This window comes from Serinus canaria, chromosome 3 (genome assembly GCF_022539315.1).
Source record: "Serinus canaria isolate serCan28SL12 chromosome 3, serCan2020, whole genome shotgun sequence".
NCBI classification, from domain to species: Eukaryota; Metazoa; Chordata; class Aves; order Passeriformes; family Fringillidae; genus Serinus; species Serinus canaria.
Window position 1 is genome coordinate 57,742,940 of NC_066316.1, and position 24,768 is coordinate 57,767,707.

A 24,768-nucleotide genomic window follows, 5' to 3' on the forward strand; every position below is an offset into this window, starting at 1 on the left:
CTGCCCGTGCCGTAGGGGAGGGGAGAGGGCTCAGGATCCGCGCCGTGGGTGCGCGGCCGCTCGCACCGCGCCCTGGCTGGGGAGCGTGGGCAGCGCAAGCTTCCGTGGGGCAGGGCCGGCCGCGGCCGGCAGGTCAGGGAGGGCCGGAGCGGCCCCCCCGCCCCGCTCCGCCCGTGCGTGTGTTTGTGTGCGCGCTGATTACAGTAATTTTGAGGGTGATGTTGCAACGGGGCAGAGTGTGCGGGGCGGCCCGTGCTGAACTTTATAACGCTCCCGCATGTCAGCCGCCCTCGATAGCGCGTCCATAAAGGGGTCAGCGGGAGCACCGGCTGGCCTCGCCGCCCTCGCCGCCTCCCTCCTGCCTGCGGGCCGCCCGGCCAGGAAGGGGAGTTATTCGGGATTGCAGCAGCGGCCGGGAGCGGGAGCCCAGGCACAGCCTCCGCGCCGCCGCGCCGCGCCCGGGGTCCCGGCAGGCAGCAAGATGAGGGGCAAAGAGGAGAAGTCGTCGCTGAAAGGTGGGTTCACCGCTCCGCCGTGGCAGAACTGTTTTCCACGGGGAAAAGAACCCTTCCAGCAGCGGGGTCCCCGCGCGGCGATGCAGCGGGGGATACAGGCGGGTGCGTGTGGGGGACAGCCGAGGCAGCGCTTGGTATGAACAGAGGCCAGGTGACTTGGCGAGAGCAGCGGAATCCTTGCAAAATGAGCGACGCAGAGCGGGGGCGAGGGCGCTGGTGTAGCCGGCTGGAGCGGCGGCGCTTGCGGGCGGCGTGGGGGGCCGCGGCTGAGCCGAGAGGACGACAGTGGGTGTCAGCCTCTGGCAAGCTGTGCAGAACTGCGGGTGGGTTGTGCCAGAGACTGCCCGGGGGCTGGGAGCCGCTTGCCTCTGTGCACAGCCGGCAGGAACGTGTCGGGGGTCATCGTCCTCTCACCTGGAGATGCCAGCAGGCAGAGGGGCAAGGGACGGGGACTCTGGTGACTCTCCAAACTGCGGATCTCGAGTGGTTTTTAACTCCACTACTCTGAAAACAGCACTAAGGGACAGAGACAACTGCGTCTCTTTCAATCTTTCAAGCGGGGTTTTTTGAGGAGAGTTTTAAATCCCAAACTTTATTGTGGATTTTTTTTTTTGTGCTCTCCACTTACATTAATGGGAGTAGCAATCTCTGTGTGCAACAGAGTGAGGAAAGCTACAAGTGGGAGAACCCAGAGCCCCGCCAGCTGCAGTCCACATTTCCTTGCTTGTCCCGTCGCCGCTTCCTTCCCTGGCGCCGGCTCCTTTCCACTTCCCCGAACCGCGACGGCGGGGCCGGGCAAGGGCCCCTTGCTCCGGGAAGGCCACCGGAGGCTCGGAGCGGAGCCGGCAATCCTCCCTCCTCGCTTTTTCCCTTTAACGCCTTTGCAGCGCTTTTGAAAGACCTGTGCCCAAGTCGCAGGGGTCTCTCCTCCAGGTCATCCATCTTGCTGTTCAAGGTGAGCCTGTGACGGCTGCCGTGCTACGGTACTTGCCATCCCCCCTGAGGCGGAGGGTGCAGGCAGCTGCCAAAGGATGCCACCCAGCGGCCGGCAGTGGTTGTGGGGGGAGGCAGCAGCAGCGGGTACAGAGAAAAAAAATAAAGAGTAAAAAAACGGTCTCCGGTCGGGGGGAGGACGGGGGCAGGTTGCAGCTGGAGCCGCTGGCGGCAACCCAGCGCCCTTCGTTCAGAGAGCGAGGCGAAACGCGCTCATGAATAACACCCCGTCGGGTGGAAACTTCCAGCTGCCTGTAGGGCGCAGGAGCTCGGCACCCCCCGGACGTGCCTGACCCCTGCCAGGGCTGCGGGCGGGGATGCGTCCCGGCGGGGGAGCCTGGCGGGAGGCCGTGGTCCTTCCCGCGTCCCCCGGGAGGAGGGCTCCGGCTACATCCTTTCACCTTGGGCGTCGTGCATGCACCAGCGCTCCTGGTGTGCCCCCGGCTTGCCCGTAGGGAAGCGATTGAGCCATTAAATCCCGGGTACACGGTGTTCCCAAATGACCGTGTACAGTAAAAACAAAATCTGCAGAGCGGGGTTGTTTCCCCTTCTTCCCCCCCTGCCCCGTTACTGCACTTGTCCAGACCTCGGTCATCTCCCCACTTTTTCTAGAAGCAGATTTCTGTTCTCTCTCCAAGTTCAGGGAACGGATTATATTTTTTCCCTTTGTTTCCCTGTTCGGCATTAAAATATACTTTTTTTTTTTTTCCTTTTAGTTATGTCCCTGCCAGGATCAGGGCAGTGCACAGAAGGGATATTTGTTTGTTTTATTGAAAACCGGGCAGGAAATTTTGTTCTTCTGAGTCACTGCGGCTCCTTCAGGGAGACGTCAGCGTCCCTTATCGCCGCTCAGCCGGTGCGGCGGGACCGGGAGCAGACGCAGGCTGCGGGGTGGTGGGGGGGACACCCACACTTTCGGGAAGAGGTGGTCGTCCTAAAGACACAGCCAGACTTCAACTTTATATAACCGTAAAATAAGTAGAGCCGGATTAAAAAAATGGGGGGGGGGGGGAGAGAGAGGGAAAGTCGGGGTACGGGAGTTTGCTGTCAAGGGGAAAAAAAAAAAAGGATTTGATTCGTTTGCCTGTGGATGCTCGGCGTCCTGAGGCAAGGTTCTGCGGGGGTACTGTGTGGGGGATCCCCTGAGGGTTGCGCCCAAGGTAGGGCGGTGGTAAAGGCAGCGACGATTGCCTTTCCCTCCCACCCTCAACGTCCCCGGAGGCAGCTACTGGCCGCCCCTCAAAGGACGTCGAGGGGGGCGCGATCGTCGCCGCCCCGCCCCGGTCCCGCCCATCGCCGCCGCCACTTAAACGCCGCCGGGTGCTTCGCCAAGTCAGTGCGGTGCTGGGAGCTGGTGGTGCTGTGTTCTTGCTGTGTATCTATCTCCCTCTCGCTTCAAAATGACCGTGAAAGCAGCTGAGGCGTCTGGTCCTACCTTGACTTACTCGAAGATGAGGGGGATGGTGGCCATCCTCATCGGTGAGCGGCATGCGGACTTCTTCGAAGATGTTCAAGGGGCTGTGATTTTTCTGTCAGGGTGGCTTAACGATTTTGTTTCTCCTTTCTTTTTACTTTATAGCTTTCATGAAGCAGAGAAGAATGGGACTAAACGATTTCATTCAGAAGATAGCCACCAACTCCTATGCATGCAAGCAGTAAGTGTCAGAAATCTGGGGGGGGGCGGGTTCAGTCACAAATATCACTAGATATTGCGAGATCTAGTATAAAAATCATGTTTGCTTACTGCAATTCCTGTGGCATTACTGTTACGGAAGAGTTTATTTGTCTTGTTGAGGTATTAGTCACTTCGCAACCCTCTCTGTGAGTTGGGTTTGGAACTAATAAGTCAGAGATTTCTAGTGACCCATCCCTATTTTGTACTTAGAGTAAATATAAATTTCTTTGGATGAGGGAACTTACTGTCACTAGAAAAATTTTACTCTTTAAATCGAATGGATTGTTTTGGTTGCCTTGTGTAGTAGACTCAACCAAAACTCTTCTGTGATACGTGCTTGCCCTCTGGCGGAAAGATCTGCCTGTGCTGCTCCTGGTAACTCCTAATCATGTGTGCTCTTATCCTTGCAGCCCTGAAGTTCAGTCTATCTTGAAAATCTCTCAGCCTCAAGAGCCTGAACTTATGAATGCTAATCCTTCTCCTCCGGTAAGTAGATTTTACTCAGTGTGACGCTTTTAGAACATCAGTTTGGCCACTAATAGAAGTGTAGTGAAATTAGCATCATGAGTATTGCATTAGTGCACTCTCATAGCACACTAATGTAAAACAAGAAACAGTAGTTGGGTTAGACTGAAACTTTCTGTTTCAAACATAAAGAGGAAATGTTTAAGAAGAGTTATGAGTTATTTCATTATGGAATGTGTCTAAGATTTCAAGCACTTTTAAGTAAGCTATGGTTGTTAGACTTCTTAGGTGGTACCTATTAATTTAAGATATCTGTTAGAGATCAAGTTTTAGTGGCAGTAAGAATGTTAATCTTTATTTTCAAGGTCACTTCATTTATAGGTCTAAAAATGATAAATTGTTGGGACTCTCACTACTGAACTGTTTTAATGAATGTGGTTTCTGTTTATTTTTTTAGCCCAGTCCTTCACAGCAGATTAATCTCGGCCCATCATCCAACCCACATGCCAAACCATCAGACTTTCATTTCTTAAAAGTGATTGGAAAAGGCAGTTTTGGGAAGGTAAGCATAACTTTTATTTTCGTTAAAATTTATTTATTTTTGAGCTCTTCTGTGAAATACCGGCGAGTGGAGTTTGTACTGCCATTGGTGAATGGTGATCGCTTAAACCAAACCTTAGAACATCCAGTGCAGGAGCAGGGACGCTGCATTTGAATGAGTCAGAAGAGCCAGGGAACTCAGTCCTCTAGCGCTGTGAAGAAGAGATGTGCTTGGCTTTTGGAAGAGAAAAAAACTAGATGTAATATCTTTGGGCTGGATAATTCTGCCTGAATGGTAACAGTGTCAGGCATTTCCAGCAAAGGGCTTGCACATTGAACCAGAGGGATGTGGCAGCACTCAGAAGCTAACATAAAGGCTTGTTGCTGGCTGTGTTCGCAAATTGTTCCATAATTCAGGATTGCTCAGGTCTGCAATTTTATGCACTTTCAGGTCCTTCTTGCACGGCATAAGGCAGAAGAGCAGTTCTATGCTGTTAAAGTCCTGCAGAAAAAAGCAATCCTGAAGAAGAAAGAGGTAAGTTGCCCTTCACAATGCCATTGCAATGTCCCATCAAAAACATTTTTTTACTGCTACCACTAAGCAAGTGTACTAAATGTTAATGGGTTTCTGATGTTTTCAGGAGAAGCACATTATGTCAGAACGTAATGTCTTGCTGAAAAATGTGAAACACCCCTTCCTGGTCGGGCTTCACTTTTCCTTCCAGACTGCAGACAAATTGTATTTTGTCCTGGATTACATCAATGGTGGAGAGGTAAGCACTAAGAAAATTATTGTATTTCCTATCATGTGAATGGTGGTAGGGTAGACATTTTCACCCTTCCTTTTAAATACAGAAAAGTTGCAAGGGGGAACGTCATAGGAGAGAAGTTACTAGATTCAGTGTTTCTGCCTGCCAAGTTTTGAACTACCAAAGGATCCTTAGGCCATTTCCTGCTATTGTTCTCCCGTGCTATATCTGTTGAGTCTAATTAAATGCATTGTTAACAGGCTTTGGCGCCGTTTACACAACTTTGTTCTCTCTGTCTCCTGTAGTTGTTCTACCATCTCCAGAGGGAGCGTTGCTTCCTGGAGCCGAGAGCCCGATTTTATGCTGCTGAAATTGCCAGTGCACTGGGCTATCTGCACTCCCTGAACATTGTTTATCGGTGAGCAGCCTTGTTCAGTTTGTTGTACAGAAAAAATTGTGGGCTTTGTTAAATAAGCATTGAAAAGTTTAGCTCAGTAGGAGCTTGGAATTGCTTTTAATATTTTGTGGTGGCTTAGTGAACTTCTCCAAACAGCTGCACCTAAAATATTCTCACTGCACCTCCTCTAACATTTATCTCTTTCATCTCTTCCTGCAGAGACTTGAAGCCAGAGAACATCCTGCTTGATTCACAGGGCCACATTGTCTTGACAGACTTTGGACTCTGCAAAGAAAACATAGAGCACAATGGCACGACCTCCACCTTCTGCGGCACACCAGAGGTACGGCCAGCCCTCAGCCCCCCACTCTCAGAGTGACAGCAAGAGCAGTTCTTAGCAGTGAAAACTGAATTGTCCCAGGTGTGTGTCAGGCTGGTTACATGAGCAGGGGGCATTATGGGCCTTCTAATAATAGGGCTGCCATTGCAGATATTTAGGACATGTGGAGCTTGCTGAGCAGGAGAGAGCAGCTCTCAAGCCATCTGCTTGTCTGAAAAAATATTGTAGCTTTCCTTTAGCTTAGATATTGCTGGGATTCAGTGAGCTGCTTTCCTTCATGAATGGGGAGGCTTTCTTGCTTATAAAGATATCTGTGGCTCACATGGCTCTTCCACTTCCCTTCCACAGTATCTTGCTCCTGAAGTTCTCCATAAGCAGCCCTATGACCGGACTGTGGACTGGTGGTGCCTTGGTGCAGTCTTGTACGAGATGCTTTATGGCTTGGTAAGTAACAAATCCTTCATGACAGATCAAACTCGCTTACTTGACTTTCCCACAAGAAACCCCATGCCTGCCTGTCAGCGTCATTAACTCCTCCTTTTCTGCTTCCCACAGCCACCCTTCTACAGCAGGAACACCGCAGAAATGTATGACAATATCTTGAACAAACCCTTGCAGCTGAAGCCAAATATTACCAACTCAGCTAGACATCTCCTGGAAGGCCTCTTGCAGAAGGACAGGACAAAGAGACTCGGTGCCAAGGAGGACTTTGTAAGTGCGAACTGGCCAGTGCCCACATGCAGTGCGCGACGATGACTGGGCCATACTGTTTACATTAGCTTGGTTCTGAATTAATCTATTTTTCTGTCTCTTAACAGATGGAGATTAAGAATCACATCTTCTTCTCCCCAATTAACTGGGATGATCTCATTAATAAGAAGATTACACCCCCTTTTAACCCAAATGTGGTACGTATCACTTCTAATTATAGAGTGCATGGAGAGTGTCTTTTTACCCTTTGTCTTTGTGGGGTGCCCAGGAGCCAGGGGCAAGTGGCCAGATGGGTGTGTTTGGGGAATGGAACTTTCCTTCCCTGTGTCTGTCCAAACAAAGTAAAAAACACGAGATAATTGACTTTTTGGTGATGATCCATCTAATTTTGGCTGGTTTTTTTTGTTGTCTCACATGTTTCATTTGCATGGTGATTTTAAAATAATGCCCAGCCTCCCCATTTTAGCAAAGGGGAAGTTAAGGTATAGGGAGCAAGTAGCTTCCCTATGGCGGCAGAATTACAATTGACTTGTCAGATGCTAACATGTAAAGTGAGAGATCAGGCTGTGGAGGTTGTTCTCTATTGTTTTCTGAGCATTTCATAAACTTTATTTAATAACTAGGAGATCAAGGTCCTGCACTGCAAACTGCTGTGTGGCAGAGTTGCATGTTTGCATTTAGCTTCTGTTGCATGAACTTAGTGGGAGTGCAGCAATACTAAATCAAATCATCTTGTTTTTAGTGAGACAATGTGCAACAGGATACAAAAAAGGTCAAACTAAAACTGTCAAAGGCTGCTAAACAGTGGGCCTGAGGTGATAACACTGTGAGTCTCTGTACAAGGGTGCTTGTCTCCATTTTGAATTGAATTGTGCACTCAGAAAATCTTGAGGTCTAAATTCCTATTCTGTCCTTTCCACAGAGCGGCCCCAATGACCTGCGACACTTTGACCCGGAGTTTACAGATGAACCAGTCCCTAACTCCATTGGCCAGTCCCCAGACAGCATCCTCATCACTGCCAGCGTCAAAGAAGCCGCTGAGGCGTTTTTGGGCTTCTCGTATGCCCCACCCGTGGACTCTTTCTTGTGAATGTTTTTATTTTATTCTTTTTTAAATAATAATAACTATTATTTTTATTTTTTGTTTGGCCTTCTGGTGGAACTGCCAGTTGACCAGTCACCTTGAAAGAGAATTTGCACATTTCCACCATGGCAGCTTTGCAGCCTTAATTTCAACTACACTGTTTGCTGGAAGCTTTTTTGAAGAGCACATCACTCTCTAAATGAGCTTTACAGGCTTTTCATTTCCATTTGTTCTTCCCCCAAAGTGGTGCTGTCTCCTTGGGAAAGAAAAAATAAAATGACTGCTGCCATAGACCGCTGTGGCAGATCGTAGGAGTAAGAACACCCTGTTTTGTAATCGTGCTCGAAAAGCCTTGCCTGAAGATCTATCTGAACGTGATAAGGATTTTATGAAATGTGCCTTTTTTCTGATGAGATCTTGTGAGCTCCAAAGCTTTCCCTGTTGCAGAGTGTGTTTCTCAGTTCATTTATGTGGGTTTACTATGTGAACAAATGGTATGCGTGTGGTCTGCGTACTACAGATGGACTTAGTTTAAAGCATCAGTGTGACACTTGCAGGATACCACAATGTGGGGCATTGTTTGTTTCTTCCATATTTGGAAGATAAATTAAGTGTAATTTTGAAATTTCTTTTGTAAATCTATACTGTCAACTAAAATTATTGAAATGGGCTCACAATTACTTGTATCCAAATGCTTGAAGAAAGCATTGCTGCTATGAAAAAAGATTTCTATTTTTAGAAAGGGTTTTTATGGACCAAAATGCCCCAGCTGTGCAGTCGGTCAAAGTTCTTGGTTTCTTTTTTTTTTTTTCCTTTCTTTTAGTTTAAAATATATCATCTGTAAAATGGGCATTATTTATGGTCTTGGGGTTTGAGGGATTTTCATTCCTGATTGTATGTATTGTAAAAAAGATCTGTACATTCAGTTGTAACTCTAGATGTATATTTAAACTTACAGACTTACTTGTAATGTATACCATCATTGTAATGTAATATAATTAACATGGTTATATGTATCATATTTTTTTGTGACCAGACCCATAGGTTTGCAGTAAAATCATGAAAAATACTTCCATGAACTCTTGTCTTATTTTAAAACAAAGGTTTTTGCAAGATTTAAAATAAGTCTAAGCTGCCAATCAGCCAAGATAATTTTGCTTAGGTGTGTGATGGTTCTTCCATCAAACCGCACCCATAGAAGTCTTGCCATGGATACAACTTGGCAAACTACGTGGATAAGGCTTGTGGTCTTCCAACTATGGGTGCTGGGAGTGGTTGTGTATTCAGTGTGTTCTTTTGTGGTAAAAATGCTCCCATTCCCCCAAAATTAATTTTTCTGCCTCAAATAAAGGGAAGGTGCTGCTCTCTGGTGTAGACAAGGCACAGCTACACTTGAATTATGTCCTTAGGTAACAAAGGAGATGTTATAGTACAGTATTGCAGACATACACTAGAAACAGACTCTCATAGTACTTTGGAAACAGCTCCTGTTGGGGAGTCCATCCTGGAGTTTCTAACCTTGCTGTTGTGATGTGGGGCAGTGCACTGTACCCAGAGTTTACCAGTGTTCCAAAATCTATTCAGGAGCTGGATTTTACTCACTGATCATATGCTTGCAGCTGGGGTGAAACTGACTGTTTACCTAAAGCTGTAAAGTTTTTTATTACTGAGTGCTGCTGCCAGATGGCCTGCAAGAGGGACTTCTGGTCAAGAAGCAAGATCACCCACTTGCTTCTTGGGTGATCTTCTTCAGTTTCTTTTCTGTGGTGATGGATGGCTTTTTTCTGTGAGGAACTGATCATCTGCACCTTCTTTACAGTTCCCATTATCCATTGGGCTTTTCAGTTGTGGGTCTTATTGATTCTGAGAATCCAGAGGAGCCGTTGCTGAGAAAAGTTGGACAGTCAAATGTTCCTCAGGCTGCTGCGATAACAGCAGTGTAAGCAATTCGCTAATAGGGGTGGTATTTCTATTCATTACATTTCTGAGATAAAAGCCTGCAGTAATTTTCCAGCTTTTATTATCCCTTCTATGCAGGAACAGAAAAATGTGCATGGCTATAGCTATAAACTGTTTCTGGGAGACCACACTCTAAGCTGAAAATGCTAATTTATAGCATCCAGGAAACCTTTCAGATCTCGTTATTATCTGAAAGAGATGCAGTCACCTCCCCCTCAAACTCCCAACAAACTCTCAAATTCATGCATTCAAAAACTCTTTGAATAGTGCACTGACAGGCTCTGCAAAGTCTTCCACTGCTATAACATTCCTGAAACATCTTTTGTGCCCTGACTTTGTAGGCTAGAGATGTTAAAATATATAGTGCTAATTTGTCTCTACAGAAAATGAAACTCTACTTGCCAAGCAACGAAGCTGTGCATACACATTATCTTTGCTTCACATTTCCCAGCCATGAGCAAGGTGCTGTGTGCAGATACACGAGCAGAGAACTGCAGCTCCAGGGTAACAGAACATTAAATGCTGCCTATCGTTTTCAAGGAAAAAAACCCGCTGGAGCAATTAATAACAAAGGAGTGTAAAACTTCAGTGACTCAAAGGTGTACATCATGTGCTTTTCATCTCTGCCAAGATGAAGGGTATTATTTTAATGGGTTCCTTTTAAAAACAATGTCTGATTGTAATTCTAAATGTTCTACCATGCGTAGGCTTATTATGCTGCTGCTGTTTTCTGCAAAAGTCTGCAACTGCTAGCAATGAATATTCAACACATGCCGCCTCAATTGTTTGGTGTAGAAAAGGGGAAAAAGTTGTCCATGATTTTAATCTTGCTGATCTTGATATATTACGGTTATGCCTGTAGGAAGAATCTGTGGAAGTCACCTGGGTTTGGGGTTTGTTGTTTTGTTTGTCTTATGGAATTCTGTGTCTATAAGGTCTGTCTTTCCTTTAGAGAAAAGTCTCTGCACTGAGAAGCAAAGGGCTAGCATTCCTGAAATCACAGGTGACACAGGTGTTATGAGCTGTTTTGACTAAGACCTGAATCTGTACTTTAATTTCACTCATTTGTAAAATGGAAGTAGTCATCCACACTTTCTTCTGGTGGCAGTGTGGTAACCACCACCAGCCTGGATGGCTTTATTTAGCAGAATGGTCAATGCAGCTAAACTTCACTTATTATATTGTACTCTGCATAGTCAGCATAGCATGCTTGGGCTTTCACATGCTCTTTGGGTGGAGTGTATTGATAATACATGCAAAAAAAATTTAAATACGTAAATGCAGCCATCTCACGTGGTTTAGTATGTGCTACTTATCTCTGTGTACCAAAAGCCATGAACCGTTTAATGAGCCTTAGGGAGATAAGAGAAACTTCTTAGTGAATATTTTTCTTGTGCTCCTTATACTCAGCAGGCTGGAGGACAGACTGGATAATAAGCAAATAAAGCAAAAATATTCTTAAAAAGTACTTTATGTCCACCCTCTGTAGACTTATAACAAGAGAAATTAATGAAAAAAACCAAGACTGTAGTACAGCCTTGCATCTCTAGTGAAACATTTCTACAGATACGTGCTTGAAATGAGGGATGCTGTTCAGTAAAGAGCTTTGGCTAGTGGCCATAATTCAGCATCTCACCTGGGCTAACTCAAGGCAGGTGAGATGAATCCAGGCCCATCTGGACTCTTCTGAGAAATGAAATGTTGCAGAATATTATGTTCCTATTTAACCACAGTACCAGATCTACAGACGTTTATGTGATACCACGTGGCTGTAGTTACCCTGGCAGGGCTGCTATGAGAGCTTACAGTAAAGATGCTTTCTGATGCTCCCCACAGCTGCAGTTTCTGCTATGAAGGCCTACATTTCAAGAGCGGGATAAAAATTTTCCATGCTGGCTAGGCCTGGTTATGGAAAATTTCTGCAAAAAATGCCTCCAAAACATTCCAAAAATGAGAGGGGAAAAAAACCCCACGCCTATCTGAAATAGCAATCTTCAAACGATTAATACAGATATGTACAATTTGTCCAGCAATTGCTTGAGAGTCAGGCCAGGCTCTGAAGGTCGGTCTCTTCTGGGAGAGACTGAAATGCGGTAGCTGCTGGCTCTCCTGCACAGGTCCGGGGGCACTGCAGTGCCAGCGTGTGGTCCCCACGCGTGTCCCCGTGGTCACCTGCGGCTGTGTGCAGTCAGTTTTGCAGCTCTGCGTGTCCCCGTGGTCACCTGCGGCTGTGTGCAGTCAGTTTTGCAGCTCGGCGTGTCCCCGAGCACCAGGGAGAGCGGGGCCGCGCTGAGGGCCCGGGCCGAGGCTGACACCCTGTGGTGCCGCCGGGCAGCGCTCGGCTCCTGCCGGGAAACGAGAGAGGCACTGGCCCCGGCGGGAGCTCAGGGACAGGAGGGGAGAGAGACGGGGAGAGAGACGGCGCCTCTGGGAAATGCTGCCCTCCTCCTGCACCTGCGTGGAGGAGGAGGGTTCAAGGTGGCGCTGAAAGAGGGCAGGAGTCACAGTTTCCCCTTGCAGACAGGCATCCACCCGTGGTGATAGAGGGGCTGCGTTCGTGGAGCTGTGCAGGCCTAACAATGCCCAGGTTTCCTTGTCAGATCCAGTCTTCCCTGTAACATCCCCCTCTGGACTCATCTACCTCTGAGAAGCACCAGGCTAGCACAAGAGTTCCCTCCTGAGTGTTTTTTGGTGCCTAAATTGCCAGCTGCTGCAATGGGTGCTGCCCCTCTCCTTTTCCAGCAGGAGGGATAAGCAGCACCGGGCAAGAACAGCACAGCACTATGACCATGGCTCCTTCAGCAGTTCCTTCTCTGGAAAGGCTGGACTATTTAGGAAGTGATCCACAGCCTTGGCCTGTTTATTTATTTGGTAGGGATCTGTTCCCTGAATTATCTCTCCCAGTGAGTGAGGATGTGAAGAACTCAGCACTCTGTGCAGGGTCTCTCCCATGTTGGTGAGGAGGAGAGATCCCACAGTTCAGGCCATCTTTTATGAATGTAGTATATGAAGCACACAAATAAGTGGTTTATAGGATAAAGCCTAAGCCTTCTTAGACTTTGTCCTGCTTTCTCAGTTCTTGTAAACATCCTTCCCTCTGCACTTTAAAGTCTATAGTTATGATTGGTCTCTAGTGGTTTGGTATTGAGATTTTCTACACTGGTATAGAAAATCTATGTACTTACTTTTGAAATCTATAGAAATATTTCTTTACTTTTGTAAACAAGTAATATTCTTTATAGTCTACCAGAGAGTAGAAATCTAGCACACAGTCCTATATATATATTTTCAAAAACAAAAGTCAGTCAGTTACCATTTTTGCTTTTCTTAGGGAAATAAATTTATTAGTTCAGGTAAATGCACATACTGCTCTGAAGACAGCTGTACAGCTAATGTCTCCCCAAGTACAAATTATATGCAATACAGAGTAGTTTTCTGCTGGGAACTGCTCTGTATCAATTCAATTATAGATGCAAAAAATAGCCTTTGTATGGGCTTGAACATACGTAATATATACTATACAACCACAGTTAATGACTGATTGTGCTGAAGTGAACACTGAAATAAAAAATAAGAATGATGTGTGGGTGTACAGGGACCTAGCTTTTCTGAAGGAACAAAATAATCCATATACTTCTTTTTAGTAATGACCATGAGACTCTGGGACATGCTTAATTGGCTGCTGTAAAAGAGGGTTGCAAATGTGACTTATATTTCCCGATTTGAGTCCAAAGTTTCCCTGTATTCCAGTATCATTTTGGCTTCCAGACATCAGGTTGATACTAAGGTTATATTTTACTGATATGCCATGAATGATATATTTGAAGACTTGTAAGAACCATTCCTGCTTAATAAGAGATTATCCATTTATTAATTTTTCAAGTCTGAATATAGAATACAATCTCACTGAGAAACACTGGGCCCCATGTCAGTTAACAGTCTATGGATAAGTTAATTAAATCATACCTCTTGATCAGTACGGGTCAGACCTGAGCATGCAACATAGTCTCTCCTGACAGTGACTTTCCAGGTAGCCAGAGACAGAAAGTGATCTCACTTGTCTTAAACAGACGTGTTGGGTGCTCTGGTGGGGATGGTTTCTTTCCATTGCCTATAAATGGAGTTTTCACTGACTTGTAAATGCATTTGCTTAAAACAGATTCCTCCTCCCTCTCAGATGATCATTCAGCATGTGCATATTTTGCTTACCATCTATGTGTGTTTAGCAGATCACATCCTAGGCACATGGGATTGATATCAAAAGACATGGAATTAACTGGAAATGATGCAGCTCACTAGGGAGTTGAAGTATTTTACCTCTGCAGATGCTGATAAGCCCTGCAAGCAATTAAAAACATTTAGCAGAGAAAAACTGTATTTGTTTAAATCATGACTGCAAGCCAGAAGAAGGCTTAACAGATTTGACAGTCAGCTTCCAAAGCATGGATTTTTAAGTTAAGGCTTACAGATGACTAGTGATATACTGCTCCTTATTTTGTGGCTGCTACAAAGAAATATTTCAGCTACTGACAACAAGGATATCAGAAGTAGAACAAGTAGCCTATAAAATTGAAAGTGCTGGAGAACAAATATGAAAAGCAAAAAAAAAAAGTTTTATTATTTCTAAAATATTTATCACTTTGGATATCTGCCCTGTTATATATTAATAATTATTAATGTGACATTGCATCCCTTGGCATGTTCCCATCATGCACAGTATTATGACAGGTAATGACAAAGAGCTGAAAATAGATAAGACACTGAGACACTCCATTAAAAATTCAGGAGGGTAGTTCTTGTGTGAAACGCTGCCAAGATCTATAGGGAGTTATACTAAATCATGTAAACCTGTAAACCATTTTTTCATGTAACATGAGAGCATCATTAGCAGAGCCATTCAGCTGGCATGAGTCAAACAAAACATTTGATGGGGGCCTGTTACCATCTGGGTCAAAAATAATTCACCAACTGTTCATGCTAAAATACTGCGTTTAGTCACTCTGAGCTAGATTTTAGAGCCTTACAACAAGCAAAGCCCACAGCATATTCACTCCACCAGGACTATTTACATGAATAAAAGTTAATGCTGGTAATTACTTGCTCTACTGCTGTGTATACTATAGCTCTTGCTGATGCATTCTGATGTGTATTTTTTGTATAATCATAGAATCACAGAATGCTTTGGGTTGGAAGGGAACTTAAAGATCATCTAGTTCCAACCCTCCTGCCATGGACAGGGGCACTTTCCACTAGACCACGTTGCTCTGGGCCCTATCCAACATGGCTGTGGACACTTTCAGGGAAGGGGCATCCACAGCTTCTCTGGACAACTTCCTCCAGTGCCTTACCACCCTCATAGTAAAGAGTTCTGTATTTACTTTTTTCCTTCACTCCAACTGTGCAGCTTCTGTTGCAGCGGACAGGCCAGATGTACAATGTTTATTGGTTTCCACGTCACCTTGACTGGAACAGCTTGGTAAGAAAAACTGCTAACAGTGCTCATGAATTCCCTCCCTTGCCTTATGGAGCCATTGCTGAGGTGGCTTTTGTCCCTGCTGGAGGCTGTAAAGTAAAACAGGGTCAAGCTGCTCAGTGCTATTTTACTTCACATCTGGCTTAGACAGACAGAACTGATGTGTTTCCATAGACCACTGGGCCAAAATAGCAGTTCATTTAAACAAAAGAGAAGGGTCCCCTAACACCCCTCATTTTCCTTATTATGGCACAGAATAATGGTCCAGCACAGGGATGGAGTTGTAAAGGGGAGCAGAACAACAATATTTTGGTAAAAGTGAGACTTGTCTCAGCACTCTCACATATGCACTAAGGCCACTGATGGTCACCCGGCTGGGCTATGGAAAATAAATCCCTTTGAGTCATGTGGTTGCAACTGGAGGTTAGAGATGCTGACCCGAGGCTGTGGGGTTTTGGCTGTTGGCAGCAGGAGCTTTGTTGTTGTTTTCTCTGTGTACAGCCCTATGTGTCAGGGCCCGAGGCTATCAACCACTACAGCCATGCTCCAACATGCACTTGGAATGTTCAAGGATTGTGCAGCTTTTTGAAATAGTTCCTATGTTTCATCTATAATGTCCACATGAAGGCTCTGAGAGAAACAGTGTCATCTTCCACATTAGCATAGATTGAAGATAATCTTCTCCTAAAGATGTTCATGCATCCAAGCTTTTCTTCTTCCCATTGTGTAGTCAGGTCTCCAGTCATTTCAGAAATCCAAGAATGCTCATCTTGACTGTCTGAATGCCCCTCACATATTTTAACTTGATAAGTTTGATAAGTACAAATTGCTAAAATTATTTTGGGAATATCACTGATTGTGAAGTAAGAAAAAACAGAGTGAGCCTGATTTTCACCTCTCTTTCTGTCAGTTTGGTTCTGGCACAAGATTGAATTTATGGAAATTAGTCCGAGCTTCCTGTGCAATTAAAATAATTGGTCCCACAACCACTTGAAAATTACAAGCAGGTTTTTATAATGAAAATGTTTTTTGATGATATGTACTTACCATTTTCTGTTAGGGACAGTTTTATAAGACACTTCCAAATTAGACAAACCACAAATATCTACTAAGTGTGAGAAATTGCAAACAGATTACTTGCATCTATCCTCTAGCACTTTATGGATGCACATGAACCAAGCAGTGATTATTTTTCCCACGTGTGGCCAAGTATATAGTCTCTATTCAGTGTTTTCATTTCAGCTAAGCTCTTTCATCTGTTTGCAGCAAATATACCTTAATGTTATCATATCATCCTGAGAGTCCTCTTCAAGTAAAGGAAAAAAAAAGGTGCTGCTTCAGTTCCAGAATTGCCTTTTTGAATAGACTATTTTAAAAAAGATATTCAAGAACTCAGTTTTCAGTGCTCTTGTTCTTCTGTCTTCATGTTCACTGCTGATGGATGACACTTGGGTATACTGTATTAGTCACAAGGCACGTGCAGTACCCAAACCCAAGACACGAGGAGATAAGATACACATTGCTTACAGTTTAGAATCTAGCAGCTACTCATGTAACCTCATATTAAAAGTAGGATCTATTATATCTCTCTATTTATCCAACACTGAGTAGCCAACTGCAATTAGAATTTGGTTTCACAAAGATGACACCTGAAAACCCATCACCCCAGTTGCCTGTGACCCCCTCTATTTGTCTGCCCTTTGTCACACCCTCCTCCCCGAGTCCTTGTCAGATTCAGACACATTTCTCTGCAACAGAGAAATCACTCATCTTCTCTTTTCCCTCTATAGATAGTAGCTTAATGTTCTGTAGTGCACATATGACAGCTTTCTTTCTGATTCTTTTGATTCAGGCTCTGCCCTGATCATGGCATAGCAAGCCTCTGCAATCTGACCCAAATTTATTAAAGTTAAAAACATCTCTATCAGGTCTAAAAAGTGAGGCCTTGCTCATGTCAGCTTTCCTGACTTTATTGCCCATTTTTTATTACCAGGAAAACTTTTATTCTAACTGAGATTTTTACTTCATAGACTCACAAACAACTTGTTGCAGAAAAATTAGGTTCCAAATTAGTCCTGGAGGCTCTAAATCCAAATAGAAATTTATTTCTATCTGAAAGACTGAAAATGTTTGAATCTTTTTTTGAACAGGCCAGTTTTCAAAAAAGGTAAAATTTTAAATAATAAAGGAAGAAAAAAGGAGAAAAACCTGGCATTATTTATGTCAACATAAGTTACAGTAAGGCTGAACAGTCCTATGGGTTTTCACAGTTAAAACTGAAAGCAGAATTTGGCCAGCTTGGTTGTTACCATCACAAAATAGGGGAGTCCTGCTTAAGAACTGCAACACCTGACAGTACCCTGTTCCCACAATGCTACTAGCTCTGAGTACAATGCTTTCTGTTACCTTTCCTAAATTTAGGCTGTCAGTCTTTACAATTTTAGAGTGTCCCCTTATGTTCACCATAAATCAGGAGTCTTTTTCAATCGACCTAAATAAGGTGAAGCGCTAATGCCAAATTAGTTGCTATCTAAAGACAAAAATACACTGATTAAATCTTCAAGATATAAAAAGGATGTTAAGAAGCTTGTGAATTCAATTGTGGTATTTCCAGGAAGCTTAGTCCTCTATAAATATGGCTTTTTTTTTAAATTGAAATATGCACTTTAAAAAGGCAGCTGGAAAAGCGCTGTTACTAAAATGAAGAATCAATTCAGAACCCAGCTGATCACATCAAGTGCAAAATCTAATCCTCTTCCCTCCTTTGAATATAATGTCAGTTTGCCAGTATGTCTTTCAGAGCTAGGATTATAGAACTTTTCTAAACTCTTCATCAAAGAGCATTTTAATTGCATTTATTTTAAATATTCTGTACTGATTTTCCACAAATAAGCTAATTAATAACATATCCTTAAGGACTTGTATGGCAAGTTAATTTACACTCCAAATATAACGAAGGAGAAGGTGTAGAAGCACAAGCACAAACACTGATAGCAGCTGCATCTTGAAATCAGAGGTATACCCTGATATTTTCTCACTCCATGTACACTACTTCTGTCTTAATCCTTTTACCTCCATAGCATGAAGAGCACAATAGGTCAGGTTTTCTACCCTCCAGGTAAGTGATATAAGAAGCTTTTCCCATTTGGGTTAATCCAAAACCACATGACAAAAGCACCACTTTGCCATGCTGAGGAGGAGGCAGGGTGTTGCATGTCAGCAGTAGGAAATCCTCTTTCCCAAACTGTAGGTTGAACCCTCCCCTGGGAGGGTGTACACCCTGTAACCAGAGCGTGCCTGCATGAATGCACGGTCAGCCTTGAACTAAATTTAAGGTACCTGTAAGCTGCTCTGCCAAAGGAGATGATGTGAACATCTCCAACCCTAGCAGTGGGCTGCTAACAGGGAACGTGACATACTTGCTGTGCTTCTTAGCTGGTTTTGACAGCCTGCACTCAATTCTGCTGCAGGGACATCATTAGCTTGATGGCTGTTTACCCTGGTCAGCTCTGACAGCAACAGTGAGCAAGGTGAGCCAGCCAGGCTTTCAGTCTCGGCTCTGCAGGCCCACAGGGGACATGCAGTGCTCACTTCAGCAGTGAGCTTGTGCAGAAGGCACAGAAAGTGTTCTTCACTACCGCCTGTTTCAACAAAGTGCGTTTCCCTGTTCTGTCATCACACCTTCTCGTGGCAACAGATTTCCCACATTTCCTGATATGAGAGATAAGTGTCCAGTTGAACACCATAGGTCATGTCTTGCCTGTCAGTTTCTACTGTGGGAGGACAGCCATGGTGCTTGACTGTGGCTGTGAACTATATCTTCTCCCAGATCTCTCTTCTACCTCTCTTTTCCCTGATGAACTAGAATTACTGTGTTAAGACAACAGTGAAATGATCAATCCCTGTTCACCCTGTCCATGCCACTTGTGATTTATAAATGAGCTCAAGGAGAGCAAAAGTAAGGGAGGTGAACATACATGATTTAGTGAAAGGCTAATTTTATTCCATCCAGGAGCCTTACTTAGGCAGTGCACATTGGTTCTTTGACCCTGAAGAAGAAAGGGCAAAATGAGTGGCTAAGCTAAGCAGGTGAGGGTTTTGCTGTCTGATACCTCTACACCACTCCTTGCTGCCAGGAGGTTGTGGCTACCTTCTCTATCTCTCTGCCATGTTCCTCCCTCAGCTGGCTGTTGCCAGGAGTAACATTTTGGTAAGCACTCAAAAAGCCCAGAAACAGTACAGCCAACACATTTAGTGCTCTGTCATGAATTGCTCCCTGCCTGACACCTGCTCCTTTCTCACAAGCAGAAGTTGAACTGCTCTGTTGCTGATGGGGATTGTGGGGGCTTGAGTTCAATGTAGGAGAATGGTCCTTTGTCTCCTGACCTCCTTTGGTGGATCACAGACAAGGTGATGTCCATGGAGGGGTGAGGTTAGGAATGTGGGTAGACCCAAAAGTGGACAAGAGAACAAGGAGATAACTGGGGTAAGGCTTTGAAAAATGGGGGCAGAACATAGAAGGGGAAGATTTCTGCAAAGGTACATATGAACTTATTAAATGGTTTATACGTAAGCCATTGCTCATGGAGCTGCACAACGTTTGGCAGTTGTATTTGCTGTTGATATCTGTTGATTCACGAGCAAGGCTTTGAACAACTTTCTGGGAAGAGACTCTTTCAGTTTCCCGTTGCCTGGCGCCTGACCTGGTCTGTCAGCAAAGGTGAAGATCCTTTTGGTGTGCTACGGGCTGTGCACCATGAACTGGGCTATTGTGCACCCTTATCTCCTGGAGCAGCAGGATGTGTGATGGCCCTACTCCCCTCTGGAAAAGCATGGTGAGGCCTGTGATTGCATTATCCATGGAAAAATACAACCTGGACCAATACAGATAGGCTGCAGCTCTGCTGTAGGACCTGATCCTTTCTAAAGGATAAGGTGTCAAGGCAAGGCCATGCTAAGGCCTTAGGGTAACAAGTTAAGCAGGGCTTCCACTTGACACTGCTGCAATGACATGGAGACAGAAAACTGCACAGAGCAGCTCGGGGGAAGAAAAATGGATGCAACATTGCTGCAGGGAAACAGAGGGGAGCTGTGACAAGCCTCAGATTGCTGCAGTTGAAGGCCAGTTTTTGTGCTCCCTTTGGGATACTCCTATCTCCAGATATGTTTATAACCAGTTTAATAAGTGTTGCTGCTGCCCTTGGCTCTGCTGAGGGTGTTGTATAACTTATCACAACAAATTTGATATTATTCAGCTGTGATTCCACTCACAATGGAGATGTGACAGCCTCTTGCTGAGCTCAGCTCCAGCCCCCCAGGAAGAGGCAAGAGAGCACTGCTTTAGCTGAGAGCACAGCCCTGCAGCAAAAGCAGTGCCTGACCTGAGTGTCCCTCATGAGTTAAATTGTTGCTGTGACCCCAGACCAGGTCCCCATATGGCTGCAGTGAGGAGGCAGCAGAAGTGCCATAGGTAGAGGTATCAGCCAGCCTATTGCAAAGTGTTACAGACTCTGGAGTAACCCACAGGGCTAGTCTCAAGTCTGGGTTAATGTATCTTGACATAAAATATCCTCTCTGGTTCTCATTTACTGAGCTGGCTAAGGAGGAGCACAGAATCTAATTTTAAACCCTTATTTTAATTTACACTGCTGTTAGTGCTGCCCTTTTTAGTTGTGGCCTCAGCACTTCGAAATAACTGCTCAGTGCTCTTATTTTGGTATGATCTAACTTTTCTAAGCTATCCTTTATTTGTGAACAAACTAGTACAAAATTAAAGTGCTGGGGTTTTGTTGGTTGGTTGAGGGGTGTTTTTTTGTTTTTGTTTTTGTTTTTTTGTTTGGTTTTTTTTTTTAATAGTTTGATTTCATTTGGTTTGGGTTTTTTTCCTAGAAAAATTATCAGCTACCAAAGCAGAAACTTGTGTGAGATGGTTCTCAAAAGTAGTTTGGTAAAGCTATTCTGGAGTGATTAGCTGGTCAAATACATCACGTTAAGCCCCAAGTGAAGTTCTTAAAGTGAAATTAGCTTGTTCTTTCCTGTAGTATTCTTTGAAAAATATAGTGCTAGTGACCTCTAGTGGAGTAAAAATAGACCTTTGGGGTTTTTTTAGGATCGTTCAAAAAAATCCCCATTAAAAGCAGAGGATTTTCTCCCCTACAAACTATAGTAAACAGTTAGCTGTTTAACATAAAACAGAAAAACAGAAAACCCATAAAACAGAAGCTTATTTTGCTTGTCTATGTTCAAGAAGCTGAAAGCAACCATAGAAAATCTGTTTCTGTGAGCTCACAGTTCTGATGGATTTATGTAATGCAAAGATTATGATATGGTTCTGATAAAGAAGGCACATGACATTGCTGTAATGCATTTAGCTGTGGATTTTGAGAAAAGATGAAGAACCTGTAATGGATAATTCCATCTGAACCTCTGAATTCTGTTTCAGCTCTCCTGTTGTTCTTCCTGTCACCAGAGGGTGAAGATAAAAGGCAATTGGTTTCTTAAAAGTAGACCCTAAGTGGACACCCAATGAGTTAGTCTTTGTACCAAGAATGCTTTCCTCTTTCTGAAAAAAAAACCCCTAGATGTGGTTAAATCAGGAGTTAGGGCATATACTAAGCTGTTTTAAGCCTGTTAGAGCTTAAAAGCTGAAGTCTCTGAAGGTGCTGTCTTCAGGGAGTGTGTCATGTCCTTGCTTCCCAGCTCGTGATGCCCAAGAAGCTGCATCTTGCCCTTCACTCTCCTCAGGAAGACGAGAGTTGCCCCCATCCAGCCACTCCAGGGAGTTTTGAAGTGAACAGCATGAAGAAAATTGCCCTGTGGTGGAGATAGATGAAAGTAGAGCTCCAACCTCTGCTTGTTTGGCACCTGATTCTAGGGAAGTGGCTTACACCAGACTTTCCAAGTCAGTTTGTTCATTGGTAGATGCCTTGTTTCTTAAATGCAGTAGGGACATTACAATTATTTGTTATTAATTCTTAATAAAGATGAAGAATTATTAACAAATAATTGTCAAGTTGAAGAAAAATCTGTGTTTACTTCCACAATGGTCTCTCTTGGGTTTAATTCTTTTCTCTTGGTTTCCCTTCCACCATTCATATCATTAGCAGAAGTGTGTATTAACTTCGTGTGGGAGACCAGAAAAAACACCCAGCTGGGAGGGCAGCTGCAGGCACACAGGAGGGCAGAAGACTGACAAATTAGTATAGAGAGTTGTAAAAGTGTGAGTAATAAATCAGTTAGACCACAAAATTATACATTTAAGTAAGAGTAATTTACTACAGAATTATTAAATGAGATGTGGCAGGTTGGCTTCTGAAAGGGAATTGAGATTGTAGCATACCCCATGGTATTAATGAGCTATAATGTTGACACTGTTGGGCAGAAGTGTGAGGATCACGTCTGTGACATATAAGCAGAAATAGTAACATGTAAGAGACATGAAGAAAAGAAAAAAGAAATTTTTCTGCCTTACTCAGTATCCCTGAGGCATCCACTGGTGTTTCATGTCCCATTCTGGGCAATATTCCCCAAAGAGGGTGTGATTCAGTGAGGAGTCTTGTCAAAGTCAGCAGCATATATCCAGTGTCTTCAAAGAGCAGAGAAATATACAGTTCTTCATGTCCCCTGGGGACAAAGCAAAGAAAGATGGACTAGCACTTGTACAGAGTGTTTAAGATAACATGAGTCTAACAACGAGCATAATTAGGCACTGGAAGAGACCTGCCTCAAAAGGCAGTGAAATCTCTGTGTTTAGGCATTTTTAAAGGGCAGGTTAGGCAGGAAAAATTAAGCAATAAAGATAACCAGCAAAGACTGCGATAGCTGACCTTTTTGTTAGGGCAGGAAGATGGACTATATGGCCTACAGGGGACGCTGTCAGACTTATTTTTCCCCTTGGCACGATCCGAAATGCTTAAGCTTTATTTTCATCTGTGTTCCAGACTCCCAAGTGTGAACAAAGTGAACGGTAACTGCCTTTATATGTTTTAAGGCTTGGTTAATACTAAATCACAAGGACAGAGTCTAGGTTTCCCTGAATGGCTGTCCACATATAAAGGATGTTTTGGGCTTTAAAATGACACATTTTGGTTCCTGAACTCCAATGCAGAGTTAATGCTATCCATTCATCTTTTTGTCATGTTGTAAAGGTGGATTAATTCAGTCTTATGAAATTTTTATCTATTACTGTACCATCTAGCATTTTATGGGGAAACTATTAACTGTATTTCCATGACAGATTATGTCCATTTCCAAGGTTAATACCACAGGCTGGAAAAAACAAACATCATAATGCTCACTATCACTGTAGGTTATAAAGGAAACAGCAATGGCTGTGGTTTTGCAGATTGAGTTTTGATGTACCACAGATCTCCACAATATTATTAGCTAATAATTATCTTCTTTGTGTACTGAACAAGGTGAGGGTGTGTGAAAAACCCCATATGCAATACAGATTTCAAACAATCTGTTGTACATGTGCACAAAAGTGCAGAGTACCAGAGGCATGAATACCCTCTGCTTCTGGGATTTACCAGCTTGCACGCAGCTGCCTTTTGTAATAGTGTTTCTAGGTGCCCCATGCATGAAATCAACCTATGCAGTACTCCAACATGAAGAACAAATTCACAGGATCCCGAGACTGGCTCAGCTGGTCAGAGTATGGTGTTAATAACACCAAAGTGATGGGTTTGATCCTCATACTGTCCATTTACTTTAGAGTTGGACTTGATCCTTGTGGGTTCCTTTAAACTCAGAATATCTGTGATTATCTGTGATATCACTCATTGAGACAAACCTGTATTGTCTTGAAGAAGAAGCTGTTTGATTCCTCTCCCTTAAGCAGTGAGGCACAGCACAAGCTGTTGCTGAGATAGTTGTGAGTTGCTCCCTAGCGTCCTCTCTCCCAGAGTCCAGGCAAGAGCCCCATCTACAGGGAACCAAGCAGCCCCTGGCCTGTTGGGCTGCCCAGAAATCTCTCCTATCTAAACTCACAGCAACCTACAGAGATCAAATTGAGATTTCATCTGCCAGTCACTTGGAAATTAAGCTGGAGGGATGGAATGGATGGATGGATGTGGGAAGTCTCTGAAAACTGTCTGGAAGGAGACTTGCCAAATCTGAGAGCAGCCTGTGCAGCTCCAGCAGACTGCAGGGTCCATGCAGTAGGTGCAAACCCATCTGTTGGCTGCAAGCACCTGGCCAGCTGCAGTTACCATGCAGAGCAGTAACACTTCTGCTTTTCCTCCAAAATGTTCCTTCCAAATCCCACTTGCTCCATGACACTCATTATCTCTGAGGAACCCGGATCCAATATAGAGGTGGAGACTTTGATAAGTTGCTCTGCTCCTTCCATGACCTCCAACATCTGCAAAAAGACATAGGCAAATAGTTAAGGGGAATTCCACTGCAGCTGTGTTGCCCAGCCCTCACTGCTCTAGCTTGCCACTGGCACAGGTGTTTCCCTTGGCAGGGAGGATTTCAGGTGATTGAAGCATTTATAGGGTGTGCTCAGGCCCTCCCTTTTAAGTGGCAAATTGAAAACTTGCCTTTTAGGGATGTTGTGGTTTAACCCTAGACAGCAATTATGTACCATGCAGCCTCCTATTCACTCCCCTAGCTTGTCCCAGTGTGATGAAGACAAGAATAAGGGAAAAAAAGTAAAACTGTTGGGTTGAGATATGAGTAGTTTAATGACTAAAACAAAGTAAATAATAATAATCATCATCATCAGATGAGAGAGGAAGAGGTAAAACCTAAAAAGCCCCACTTGATGCACAATACCACTGCTCACTTCCCACTGACTGATGCCCAGCCCATTCCTGAGAGTGATCAGTGCCTCCCAGCCAACTCTATCCCAGCCAAAACTGG

At 44.2% G+C, this 24,768-nt stretch overlaps 1 protein-coding gene across 2 annotated transcripts; it reads left to right on the top strand.

Moving 5' to 3' along the window:
• The first annotated feature begins 198 nt into the window (after positions 1-198).
• LOC103820550 (serine/threonine-protein kinase Sgk1) lies at positions 199-8,538 on the top strand. 2 transcript variants are annotated; one of them, XM_009095240.4, is made up of 12 exons: positions 199-515; positions 3,088-3,163; positions 3,594-3,669; positions 4,106-4,210; positions 4,640-4,723; positions 4,830-4,961; positions 5,243-5,355; positions 5,554-5,677; positions 6,023-6,118; positions 6,230-6,385; positions 6,493-6,582; positions 7,308-8,538. In XM_009095240.4, the coding sequence occupies exons 1-12, from the start codon at positions 278-280 to the stop codon at positions 7,473-7,475; spliced, it is 1,458 nt and encodes a 485-aa protein (XP_009093488.2). In that variant the 5' UTR covers positions 199-277; the 3' UTR covers positions 7,476-8,538. The 2 variants fall into 2 exon arrangements, with proteins under 2 accessions (XP_009093488.2, XP_009093486.1); XM_009095238.4 differs by lacking the exon at positions 199-515 and adding an exon at positions 2,633-2,987.
• The last annotated feature ends 16,230 nt before the right edge of the window (positions 8,539-24,768 follow it).

What these genes read in the sequence shown, in the direction of transcription:
- LOC103820550 (XM_009095240.4), top strand. Translation starts at nt 278, where the DNA reads ATGTCAGCCGCCCTCGATAGCGCGTCCATAAAGGGGTCAGCGGGAGCA. An exon ending in GAAAAGGCAGTTTTGGGAAG is followed by an intron (nt 4,211 to 4,639) that starts GTAAGCATAACT and finishes ATGCACTTTCAG; the next exon opens with GTCCTTCTTGCACGGCATAA. An exon ending in ATTACATCAATGGTGGAGAG is followed by an intron (nt 4,962 to 5,242) that starts GTAAGCACTAAG and finishes TGTCTCCTGTAG; the next exon opens with TTGTTCTACCATCTCCAGAG.